The sequence below is a fragment of the Ciconia boyciana genome, chromosome 16, assembly GCF_034638445.1.
Source record: "Ciconia boyciana chromosome 16, ASM3463844v1, whole genome shotgun sequence".
Taxonomy (NCBI): domain Eukaryota; kingdom Metazoa; phylum Chordata; class Aves; order Ciconiiformes; family Ciconiidae; genus Ciconia; species Ciconia boyciana.
In genome coordinates, this window is record NC_132949.1 from 1818987 (window position 1) to 1831757 (window position 12771).

General features: G+C 56.2%; 1 protein-coding gene across 1 annotated transcript in view; it reads left to right on the top strand.

Annotated features, from left to right (window-relative positions):
* Positions 1-2303, top strand: part of SLC39A11 (solute carrier family 39 member 11) — a 98517-nt gene extending 96214 nt beyond the window's left edge. Inside the window, exons 9-10 of the mRNA XM_072881405.1 lie at positions 180-338; positions 510-2303. Of these exons, the coding sequence (XP_072737506.1) occupies positions 180-338; positions 510-588 (238 nt within the window). The 3' untranslated portion in view covers positions 589-2303. The remainder of the gene's footprint in view (positions 1-179; positions 339-509) is intronic.
* Positions 2304-12771: the final 10468 nt, after the last annotated feature.

A 12771-nucleotide genomic window follows, 5' to 3' on the forward strand; every position in this document is an offset into this window, starting at 1 on the left:
CCGTTTAAAATAATCCAGGTGGCTTGGCTTGGCATGGCCGGGTGGCCGACCTCCTCCCTGACGTGGTGGCAGGGAAGATGGTGGGGATGGGGAGCTGCAGAGCCGTGGCAGCCCCACGGGAAGGCTGTGCCGCCCCTCGCGCCGGGTCCCCAGTGGCTTTTAGTCTTGGTCTTTTGCAGGTACGGGCAGCTGAGCGGCATGGTGGAGCCCTTGGCTGGCATCTTTGGTGCCTTCGCCGTGGTGGTGGCAGAGCCTCTCCTCCCCTACGCCTTGGGCTTTGCAGCCGGAGCAATGGTCTACGTGGTGATGGATGATATCATCCCCGAGGCACAGACCAGGTGAGACCCCCTCGGTGACCACCACTAAAGGCAGATAGACACGGGGGGAAGCGCAGAGGACTCCGGAAGATCCCTTCCCTTGCCTGGATGAGATACAAAGCAGCGCGTCCCTCATCCGAAAAGCCGGTCCTGGCTCCTAGGAGCTCACGCCCTCCCCTTTTCTCCCCGCAGTGGCAACGGGAAGCTGGCTTCCTGGACCTCAATATTAGGATTTGTGGTGATGATGTCCCTGGACGTTGGGCTCGGGTAGGGCAGCGCGCCGCTCCCCAGGAGAAGACTTCAGAGCAAATTGTGCGGCGGCGTTTGGAACTGGACATGCGTTATCCTCTAGACTGTTTTTGTATATATATTTTTTTGGATCTGGTTTGGTGTTGATTTCCTATAATTTTATATCTCTTCCTCCCCTCCAACGTCATGTCGATGTTTTCAAAGCACAAATACGGGTGGTTCCTCGCAGGTCCTGGTTTCCTTTCACCACCAGATTTTCTTTTCCTCTCGGGAGGGTCGTTGGATGACGCATCGGCTGGGCTGCAGGTCACCCTGTCATTTCCCTTCCGCGCTGGGCTGGCTTCTCTGAGTCAGGTTGCTCTGGGTTTTGATCATCTTTGTTCTGTAGAAGATTAGAAATTCACTGTCGCGTGTTTAAGCTGGTCTGTGGTTAAGTAGCAAGGCATTTGAATGGAGTGAGCTCCTTACGGAGCCTCGATTTCCACACTGGTTTTGAAAGGCAGGTGGAAGGCTTTAGGGCTAAGATAACGCGTACAGCACTCTGCGGGATCACGGGTCTCGTGTATCCTGCTGGTCCTTGGGAATGTTTTAGGGTGTTAGTTTTGATGGATGCAAATAGTCCAGGCAAATAAAAATGAATTTTCTTGGGATCTCTGTAAGAGGGAAATGTCTTTTTTTCCTAAATTTATCTCCTAAGTGGGGCATTGATCCAATGCATTGGGTCCAATACCCTGAGGTTTTCTCTGGGGAAAAAAAAAAAAAAAGGAAAGAAGAATTTTTGTGTTTTCTAGCATGTACTCTTTGAGAAGGCAAGGTGTGGTCATCCACGTCGTCGGCGATGCGCTGTCATCAGTCGGCGATGCGCTGCCTGACTGGTGTACAGCGGGATACGTTTCCACGGGGGCCCGTGACCGTGTCTGGCCTTACCGAGCGATTGCTGGTTTACGGCTGCTGGTTCCAGCGGTTCATAACTCCCCGAAGAGCCAAGGCAGGCTTTTCCCGGCGGTGGCCCTGGTTGCAGGTCACCCCGCAGAAGAGCTCGGAGCTGAGTCAGGACCTGAGCCTGCCGGCAGCTCCCGCCTTCGTGAGCAGCATCAGGGTGAAATAATTCATCAGGGTGAATTAATTATCCTACCTGAAGAGCCAGAAACATGGACTGAAGGTACCTGCCTCTTCACCCTCTGCTTTTCAAGCATCTCTTGTTGAACGGCCGTTCCTGAGCAGGCAGGATAAGTCCCGTCCAGGCCGAGGAGCGAGCCCTGCCCGTCCCTCCCTGTGCCTGGTGCATGCTCGAGCCAGGAGCAAAACACCGAAGCTGGAAGGCTGCTGCAAACCACACCTCCCTCTTCGCTAAGGATGCTTCTGTCTTCCCTAAAAAGGGGTTCAGGGGACCCTTCAGCGGGAATAACTGGATCGCCTGGCTGCTGCCTGCATCTCAGTCCCTCCGCAGCCACGGGGCTCTCGGGGGGGAGCGGGGCTGCGAGTGTTGGGGGATCACGGACCATCGTTCGGTCCTGCCGGAGAAGCTGCAGGAAGGGCAGCCAAAGGGAACAGTCTTGAATAAACTAAGCTAAAGCCATGCATTTTTGTTTGGTTCTTTGGTTTTGGTTTTTGGGTTGTTTTTTTTTTGTGGGATTTCCTTTGTACTTAATTTGTCTGTCACTCTGGATGATACAAAACTGTTGTTTGCCAATGGATTTGACCTCTTAACTGTGACTGGTTTCAATAAACGGGAAATTCAGAGTTTGCACTGATTTATTTTAATGCCGTAAAGCTGTACCTTTGCTTCTCCTCCCTCCGTTCTGCGACGGTTCTTTTCTCCAGCTTAATTGTTCCTGGCTTGCCAAAGGTCCTGCCTCTCAGCCAGGAAGGCAGCCTCTTTGGGGAAGAGAAAAAAGGGGAAAAAAAGCCAAAGAAAGGCAGCTTTGCAGTGCCTCATCCAGGCACCCGTGAGTGTGTTTTGCTGTTCGCTGGGTTTGCTGCAGCCGACCAGCTCACCCCCAGGTCCAACGCCTGACTCAGAAAAAAGCAACTGCAAGAAATCCCTGAGGGAGAAAAAGCAGCTCTGCCTGCACCGACCTGGGGTGCAGGTACTGCGGTCGCACGCGGGGCCGTACGCGCACACGTGTCGGTGCTGTCCCTGGTTCGGCTCAGCCCCGCGGGAGGCTGCGACCGCATCCCGCAGCCCCGGGTGAGCCGCAGGGGTGATGCTCGTTTGGGGCAGCCCGGAACGCTGCAGTCGCAGGGCAGCGGGATGGGAAGGGGGACCCGAGCTTCCCCGGGGGCTGCGGGGCTGCGGAGATGAGCCGCGTCTCTCCAGGCGCAGGGGAAATTTGGGGTGGTGGCCCTCAGCGGGAAAAGCGAGGGGTGTCAGGACTCTCTTTTTAAATCCAGGAGGTGAGAGCTGTCCCTGCCATCCTGGAGAGGGAAGGGACCTGCCCACGGCCGGGACCAAGAGCCCTCTGCCCCTGCGGCCGGTGTCTCCTTCCCAGTGCCACCAGTGGAAGGGCTGGACGATCTCCCACCGCTCTTCACCTCGTTTCTAGACACGCTAGAAGTGTTTGTAAAGCTTTTAGCCCTCTGTTTTCAGCCGAAAGCCTTCGCCTGAAACTTAAAAACCTTAGGGGTGTCCATGCGTCGGGATTTCTCACAGACTGTTGGTCATATTTTCTTATTTGGTTTCTGGCGTGTGGTGTAAGCGGTACAAAAAAACACATTATACATTTAAAGGCAGCCTTGTAATGAAATTGCTGCGAGATAATATCACGTAAAGCATTTAATCCCGCTTAGATGTAGCCAGCCGAGATAATTACATACATTGGACCCGTAGGAAGCGAGTGGGGAGGATGATGCAGAAAGCACATACGAAAATCCTTCTTTTCTGTTTGTACCCTGGAGGTGAATGAAATTATATCTCTATTCCTTGGTATGATTGAAAAGCTGGCTGGGGGCCAGGCCTGAAATTACCCGTGGAAACAATAGCTGTCAATGAAAAGGTGGAGTTCGGAGCAAAGGCAATATAAACACACAGCCAAGCCCCCAAAATGGAGACGGGCTCAGCTCATCAGCCGGGAGGAGCCGGCTCTCGTGCGGAGACCGAGCTGGAGGGAAAAGAGGAAAGTTATCCCATGGCTGGAGCTGGATCTTGGGAGACCAGGGTGTGCTTGGCCCCCAGCCCTTGCCTGGATGTGCGTGCCGGGGTGCAGCCGGGGCTTTGCCCTCCCGGGGGGCTCCGGCAGCGGTGCGGTCCCTGCCCACGACAGGCACCAGCCGCCGAGCCCCCTTGGGAACGCCGTCCTGTGTCTCTGCCTCTGCGACACGGGGAGAGACCCCCGGCCCGCAGCACCCAAGGATGTACGCTGACGGTGAGCGCAGAGGGGGGTGTCTGTCTTTCCATCCTTCTGATGGGTGGCAGTCAGCCTTGGAGGGGCACAGCGGTGTCTGGGCCCCTCTGAAATGTCCTTCGAGCCCCTTACAAGTGTAATATTAAATTGTAGCATCAACGCTGGTGATTTCTCCCCCCCTACTAATTTTTCAGTAAAGCCTCACATATACAAAAACTTTAGATTCTTGGGTTTTATCTTAAAACGGTCATAACTTTTTGCATTGGCTGGAGGAAAACTTAAACTGTTTGATACTTAAACTATACTTAAAACTTAAACTATGACTCCCCTCCATCCAAAAGCCCCAAACCCCAAAAGGTAAAGAGAAAGATCTTTTTCTAAACAGCGCGCGTACGTGCTTTTGCGATGGGGTTTAAAAATAACCCAAACCCCGGTATGAGTTTGTGGCCTGCTTCCTGGTGCTTTTGCGGATGTTTTGGGGTTTTGCAAGCCCTGCTAATGGTGGAGGGTGACCCGAGCGTTTAGCTGAGAACTGGAAAATCCCCCGATTCTTCACAGCCCCAGAGGTGGCTGCGTTTGGCAGCGGGCAAAGCTCGGAGGCGGTTCGGCGCTGCGTGTGCAAGCACGCGTGCCCCAGGCGTGGAGCTGGTGCCTGGAGAGCTTCGCCAAGCAAAGTTGCTGCAAAAAAGCCTGGCAATGTGCAGCGCCGGGTGTATTTTGCTGCTTTTCTTGTGCTTTTTTTTCTTTCAGAGGCTGAACCACCGAGACGCTTTCCTGCAGGACGGCCGTGGGCACGGTACGCAATCCGGCAGTCAAGGGCTGGCAAGAAGATGGTGGAGGAGTCCACGGGGAAACTCCTCTGCAACCAGGAGAGCTGCCTGGGACAAGCCTCGGGTTGTGCTTATGACTAAGTGGTGGATGGAGAGGCTGCTGATAGCTCGGGTGTGTGGCACTGTATGTGTGTTTGCCGGGGGATTAGGGCTTTGGAGAGGGGATTATTTGGGGCTATGACTGTGTAATGCAAAGCGTTGGGCTTCTCCCTTCCGGGATGTGGCTGATCCATCCCGCCCGGAGCTGCGGTGCAAGAAAGTGCCATCCCGATGGGATTTGCTCCGGGCAAATCCCACCTTACTCCCTGCCCCGTGCGATGCCAGGCAGCTCCCGGTGGGTGCCAGGGCGGCACGTGGCAGGCATGGAGGCTGGCACCACGGCACGACGCCTGCTCGGCTGCCGCTCTTCCCTCCCCGGCAGCTCCTTCCCCTGCCCCGCGCGTCTCTCTCCCGGCCGGGGAGAGCGCGGCAAAGGGCCGTGGTTACGGTTGCGCAACCGGGGCAGGGAAAGCACCCCTTTCCCCACGCTGGCGTGACACGGCTCACATCGCCCCATGCGCCGTGCCGTGAGTCAGGGAGCAGGAATGGGCGGGTGGGCCCTCCGTGGGTGCTGGGCGCTCGCCGGCCCGCGCCAGGGTGCTGGGGAAGGCGAAGGCGGCTGCGGTTTGCAGGGCTGGGCGGGGACAGAAAAACCCCGAGCGAGGGCTTTGCACGCAACCGAACAATAATCCCATTATTAGGGCCTATGCCGTCAAACAAAACACGGCACAAAACATTACTTGGGCTTGCAAGATGCGCGCCCAGGGTAGATCGTAGCACCTGAGTCATTGCTTATAAAGGAGGAGATTTCACCTCCCTCCCCTCCCCTTAGGAAAGAAACAATTCAAACCTTCAGACAAAATGACTTCTATTCTTTGTACGCGGACTTTGTTGTACTTGGCAACGAGGCTGCAATTAAAATTGAGACGCGCTCTCTCTCGTGCGCACACACGCAGGCTCCCGGCTCCGAGCTCGAGAGCAAACGTAGGATCATCTTCCTCCTCGGAGCTCGCTCGGGCACCCCAAGCCCATCGTGCCGGCCCTGGCCGTGCCACATTGCCTTGCTTCATCCCCAGCCTGGACCCCCCAGCCTCAGGAACAAGCCTGGTTCTGGGGGACTGGAGGGAAGAAGAGAAATTATGGCTCAGGGTGCCCTTTTTCTAGGGCAGATATTACGGGGTCGTTGAGTTTCCAGGGGAGATGTAGTGCCAGTCTCTCCTTTTAGGTATATATTGGCATGCTCTAAGTACGTGTATTTAGTCTTGCATGGGCAACCAGCCCTTGAAAAGCTACGAGCTCACGTCCATGCTGGGTTGCTGGGACTGTAGCTCGTGGATGATCTCCTGGTTGCCTTTCTCCTGGTTGCTTTACTTAAAAAACTGCATTTCAGCTGACCGATAGAAGGGTGGTGACTGCGGAAAGGTTCCTCTCTGCCGTCTCAGAGGAACGCTCTCCACGCGGTTTCTTATGTGTTGTGCGAGGTGGGAAAGGTCGAGGTGAGGGTGAAATGCCATCGGTCCAGGAACGGCTCCGCTGCAAATTCTTCAATCTGGAGGGTTGTTCAAATGGGAAAAGAGGGAAAATTACACACGGTGGGATCTGCGTGTTGCACAGCTCTGATCTTAGTACTTCTTTTCTTGTTTTAAGACTTCTACAGTGCAGAGGGCAGCTGTCTCTGCAAGAACGGGGAGAAAAGATTCTCTAGGCTCTTAGTATGTCCTTGGTTGAGATTTCTGGGATATGTTTCTATGCCTTATAATCCTATGAGGGGGTTCTTGAGAGCAGGAAACTGAGCCTGAAGGTTTATTTTAATATAATCTTACAAAATGCTGATGATAACTAAAAAGCTTTTGTGTCCAGAGCTGGTTTGCATGGGGGAATTGTTTAAATCTCTCTCTCGCTCTTGCCTTCTCGTGTTCTTACAGGAACAATGAAAGCATTACAGACCCGACACATGCTTTGCTCCCCATCTCGTCTCCTACAATCCTTCTGCTGTGCCTGAAGCAGAAAACAAAACCGCCACTCCAAAACCCATATGAAAATAGGAGGGAAGAGAATGGCCTGGATCTGCTTTCCTTTTACTGCAAAATAATTTCCCTGCCATAAAATTACCAGCAAGAGCCAAGGGAAGATTAGGTCATAGGGAAAAACGCCGGTTGGGAAACAATGGAGGGAGGTGCTGGTAACGGCCGGGGTGCGGGACTCCCCGCCGCCCTCGGCTTCCCCAGGGACCCCCCTCTGCCAGGACCCCCACCTCTGCCAGCCGCAAGCCCCAGCGCGGCTCCCCCAGCTCCGCACAGGATGGGCAAAGGGCTTCGGCATCCCCAGCCCTTTTTATTTCCCAAGGTTAAAATGACAGCGAGGGCTGGAGCATCCCAATTTCTCCCGACCTGGTGTTTCAGTCCGGGCGGGCAGCAGGGGCAGGCGTGAGGTTGGACCTGGAGCACGAAGCAGCATCTCGCAACGTACTTTGTTTTCCCCTTTCCTTTCCAGGCCATAATTTGTCCTGGAGCTGCTCTGCCTCCATCCCTACCGACTGGCTCGGCTCTGCCGGCGGATGGACGAACCCTCCGGGGGGGTTTGGAGGTCCTTTTCCCTGAATCGGGAGTCTCTGGCGTGTCCCTGGAGGTCAGAGACCCCTGGGAATTCGGGGGAGATGTCTTAAAACTTGTCTTGGTGCAGGTTTCACAAAAGCCCTCCAGTGCCCTCCAGTTCTGGGTGGTGGCTGCCTGTGCCAGGGAGGAAAACCCTTGGGAGACCAGGGGAACAAATCCAGACAGCGAGGGGGCCCGAGGCCTCACAAGTCATTAAACAAATTAAGTTGTTTAGAACAAGGAGGCCCAGGTGACTGGGTGTGAAAGCCCCCGAGGCCTCCGTAATTGCTGCGTAAAGGCAGCACTGGTGGGTGGAAAGGAGACAAAGAGACTTTGGGGGATTTTTCCTCCCACCCGGTTCCCCTGGTTCCCCAGTTCCTGCTTCCCCAGCAGCTCCAGCCTGGTTTGGCTTCACAGGGTCCTTGGGGACTCGGCCACGCTGGCACCGGGAGCGCAGGCTGGGACGCCTGACGCGATGCTCCGGTCCAGCGAGGTGCCGTCCTGTCCCTGTCCCCTGGGGTGGGGCGCAGGGAGAGACCCCCCAGCCCTCCCAACTATGCTTCATGTCTTTAACTGGACCTTGGCCCCAACTCCCCCGAGGTGTTCCGTTGCCTCTCAGCCCGGTCGTTGCTCTTGCTGCTTCCTCAGGGTCAGAAGAGGCCGGAGAGCAAAAAGGATTTATTTTTTTTTCCTTGTGAAAATCTTTTTCCCTTCTGCTTTGCGCAAACGTAAGCAGAGAGTCCACCTCACACCAAACCACCAGCATGGTGTACCTAAACCTCTCGTCGCTCCAGAAAGAAATAGAGGAGGTGCTGCCTTTCCTTTCCTTTCATCCAAGGAAAGATGCAAAACTCCTGAACTCAGCTGCCTCTTCATTTCCAGGGTTAGACACACGCTGTGCTCAGACAAGATGACAAGCTGATAAGGTGGAGCATTGCCATCTCTCTTGGCGAGCGGGAGCGGGACGCTGCGGCTCGGGAGCTGCGGGAGGGAGCGGGAGCCTCTGCCGGGCATGGGGACCCCCCGCTTCCAGCTTCCCCAGGCCCCATGTGCTCGGCGTGTAGCGTGGGCTGGGCATCCATTTCTTAAGGACATCAACTTTTTGGGTCCCTTTTAATTATTATTTGATCAGTGCTTCTCAACTCAAGAAATGTGAAAATACCAGCGGGAAACACCACCTTCTGCTGCAAAGCTGTGAGCCGGGAGGGGACGATGTCCCTTCCAGAGCAAAATGCGGAATATTTAACCACAATTATTTAACACGGCCAGGACCAGCTCCACGGGGCTGCTTAGCACCACGTGCCTCTGCTTGGGCAGGGCTGGGCTGAGAGATCCCCTTTTGCGAAGGGTTCAGACGCAGTGAACGCAGAGGGGTCTCTTCGGGGTCTCGGGCTGCCGTTAACGCAGCGAGCTGCCCGCTCACCCCACGCGGCGTGGAAAACGCTGGTGAGACCCGAGAAGAGGTCTGAGGTTCCTCCTCTGGTGCGGGTGGCTTCTCTCTCGTCTTTTTTCTTTCCCTCCCCCTCTCCTTGAAGCTCTCCGAAACAAGTGCTGTTTTATTGCCGATAATTTACCAGCTGCACAAAGGCTGCCTTGTACCGCTGAGCTCCAGATGTTTAACATTTTGCAAAAATCCTAATCATAAGGTACCTGTTTCACTGGAGCACCGGCTGACCTGGATGGGGAGAGAGCTGCCTTCCAGTCTTTGCTCTGCCTTTCACAGGCAGCTGCCAGCAGATCCCAGCCCTCGAGAGAGCGGGTAATACCTGGGGCATCGTCGGTGACTCGGAGTCCCTGTTTGTGCTGCCCTTGTTTGGGGTGCAGCAGATGGGGTCCCACCCACGGAGCCAGGCCAGCGCGGCTTCGCCCGAGATGGGCTTGGCAGGAGCGGCTGCAGGGGCTGATCCCTTTGGCTGATCCCTTTTGCAGGGGCTCTCTGCAGCGGATCAGCCTCTGACGGCTCTGTTGGAGGGTGCCTACGGAATGGGAATATCTGCTTCCCACCTGTGGCCTCTGCTCGTGGGAAACGGGCATCTCCAGGGTGGGAGATGCTGCCGCAGCAAGAGCAGCGCGTGCTGCGAGGGGCTCCAGGGAGGAGAGGGTTGGTCCTGGGGGTTTTGTTGGCCCTGGGGACAGCGATCAGCAGGTCTGGGTTGTCCCCGGGGGCTCTGGCACAGCCCTGGGCGTCCGGCTGCTCCGTGGCTCTGCTCCCCGGCCCCGTGCCGAGGCTCTGCCCTCGCCGTGCTGCCGCAGTGCCGGAGGTGCTGGGCTCTCCAGGAGAAGGTGGCCCCAGGCCTCCGCTGTCAGCTCGGGACGGATCCTGCCAGGTCCTGAGGGCTGCAGTCCTGCAGGAGAGCGGTTGCCTGGCTCTGCTCCATCCCCACCCCATTCCTTTGACTGCAATCCCTTAATTGTTTCAAAAAAGCACATGACAAAAGGCAGGGAGATAATTACAGTCCCTTGCCCCCCCTTATCTCCGGGGAGAGCGCGTTGGGCAAATAGAAAACAGAGAATTAATTCTGGCTGTGGCCGAGGCTCCGCGGACCAGGCTCCGAACAGCAGGCAGGGCTGATTTACTGCCGTTGTTCGCAGCTATATTCAGCATTTTATTGCAACTATAATTATTGTTCTCCGTCAGGATCTCGCGGAGGTGTCAGGCTGGCACCAGCCGTTCCCCACTCCCGCGGGCCGAGGGCTGGGCAGGCAGGGCGGCCCCCGGCACGTCCCACCTTGGCAGAGGAGGGCAGGCGATGCTGCCCAGTGTCCCCAGGCGCTCGGGGACACGCTGGCTCCCAGCGAGCAGGGACCCCCGCCTTGCCACGGAGCTGCCATGCAGATGAGCGCGTTTCTGGGATGCCTTCCTCCCCAAAACCCGTGGCTGGGAGAAATGAAGGCGCAAGGTGCAGCCAGGCCAGGGCCGCGGGTCCCCTGTGCCCCGGGGAAGCATTTTCTGCAAAGGGTTTTGGTGGAGGGAGCAGGCGAAGGAGGTTGTGACGGCCAGGGGAGCATCTGGTCTTGCGTGGACAGGGCGGAATCCAACCCGCCCTTCGGCTGGATGAGGCAGCTCATCTTCAAGATCCAGCGTGAGAACAAGCCATCGCTCTGCGGCGGTGGAGGTGGAAACCCAAGCGTGGGGGCGTGCTGGGGAGGCAGGAGGAGAGCTGCCCATCCTGCTCGCCTGCCAGAAGGGAGGCTTCGCCGCGGGGCAGCGGAGCGGGCGGCCGGCTCTCCTGGCAGCTGAGAGGCCTCGGGAGTGGACTGACCCACTGGAAAGTGCTCCCCAGCCAAAGCAGCCCCTCATTCTCATGCAAAACGTGCAAGGGGGGAGGGAATGAATCCCTCCATTGGGGAGCAGAGCCGGGCAACTTCGCGCAATGAAGTAATCCTCCCCCGGCACCCGGAGCATATAAAGCACCACGGAGCACAAGTGCCTCTCTGTCCCGTCTCTTTCTTCTCTTTCCCTTTAATAATCGACCTCTTTTGTCCCCATACGTTTACTCTCCATGTCATTGTCCCCTTCTGCTCCGGTAGCTGGCTGCCCATCGCGGCCGGACCCTCTGCCTTGGAGGTGCTCACGGTGCCACCTGCTTTCCCCACTTTATTTTCCAGGACACCTGATGTATTTATTTTCTTTTATTTTTTTTTGCCTCTGGTTTAGGGTCTATTAAGTTTACTCCTTCTTCCCCTGCCCTGGGAGACCCGGTTAATGAGTAACCATAGTGTGCTTGGAGGCAGCTGTCTCAGACAAACTGACGGAGACTTTTTTGGAGCTGCATAAGGGAACGTTTGTTCTGCAGCTTCTCAATAGATCCTTGTGCAGGAGGCAAGAAGTGTGGGGAGAGAAAGAAAGAGACACTAAATCACTGGACTCCTTGAAAAATCTCACTCTGTGTGTGTGTGTTTTTATTCCTTTTTATAATAGATGTTAGATGAGTCACCTTTTCAAGTTTAAATAATGAATTTATCTTCACAACAGAGCACACAATGTACTTTTTAACAGCATTTTGGCTTTAAAGTTCTTTTTAAGTAACTTAAGTATAAAACACACTGCCTATATATACACTGGCATGGGGTTAGCATCACAGGAGTGGGCAGTTTCTTTGTCCCGGTCCCAGCAGAGAGCAGATTTTGCTCTTATGGTCCATAATTTTACCTGTTCCCTTCCTTTACTTTTGTCATATGGAGATGTTTTGGGGGTTTTATCAGCTCTTTGCCATCTGGGTTAAATGCTGTTTTGCCTTCCCTAGGGCACCTGGCTGACGGGCCAGGCAGGAGATGGAGGCCCATGTGCCGTGGAGGAGAGCAGACTGGGCGAGCGGGTCCTGCGCCCCAGATCTCCTGCGTGACCTTGGCAATGGCATTTAAACCTCTCTTCCCTGCTTTGCTTTCGTCACTATGCAAACAGGTGACGGATGTGCCTTCTCTCATACTTGCAGTGACTTTTTCCTTCCTAGTGTGCCGGGAAGCTTGTGGAGGGTGGATGGGATGTTGTGAGCGGGCAGAAAGCCACGGGAGCAGGGTACCGAATTGCTCCTGGTTGTCTTGAAATGTCTCTCCCTCTGTCTGTGGCTCTGTAATTCTTTGGTTCACGTCAACCTTCGAGTTTCTCGTGGCCAGCTGTGGACCTCGCAGGGCCTGTTGTGTGCTTGCAGGACTTGCTGTGTGCTAGGGAACATCCCACGGACCAGCCGATGTCCCCGTGTGGCTCAGGTCACAGTCCCTGCTCCTGGTCCCCGCAGCCGGACAGGGACATCGTTGCTTTGCAGCTCAGCGCTGTGCTCTCACTCTTGCTCTGGGGTCCTGGGCATCCCCCGTGCCCCCCCGGCATGCCGTGGGGTGCGGGACGGGGCAGCCTGGCCCTGCATCTCCTGTCCATCACGTGGTGCGAGTGCTCCAAGCCCCCGTCACCCAGCCGGCTGCGGCACCTCGTACGGATCGGGACCAGTGATGGTAGCGAGATCCTTCACGCGTTCCTGCTCTACGCTTGCTTGGGGCAACCCCCTCCGCGCACCGCGGCTCCCGCGTCGCTCAGCGTGGCTTTGCACCTCGCAGACCTCAGCCCCTGAGCAAAGCACGCCTGCGCCGTCAGCGGCTGTACAGAGGGGAAAGGAGTGTTTCCCGAGGTGCAGGCGTCCTTCCCTCACTGCTCCCCACAGCCTCTGGCTGCTTTCAGGGACAGCTCTGCTCCAGCTCCCTCCGCGGAGGTTTCCCACCGCTCTCGCAGCCGGACGAGGCAGCCGGAGCGTGCAGAGCGGTGCCCGTGCGGGAGCAGCCTGTCCTTCCCAGGGACCCGCCGGCGTACGCTTGTGGTCCAGGCTGCGATCCAGCACCGAGGAGAAAACCGAAAACGTGGAACCACCCTTCTCCTCCTCTTTTACAAAACCTCAGTTTTTTTTGT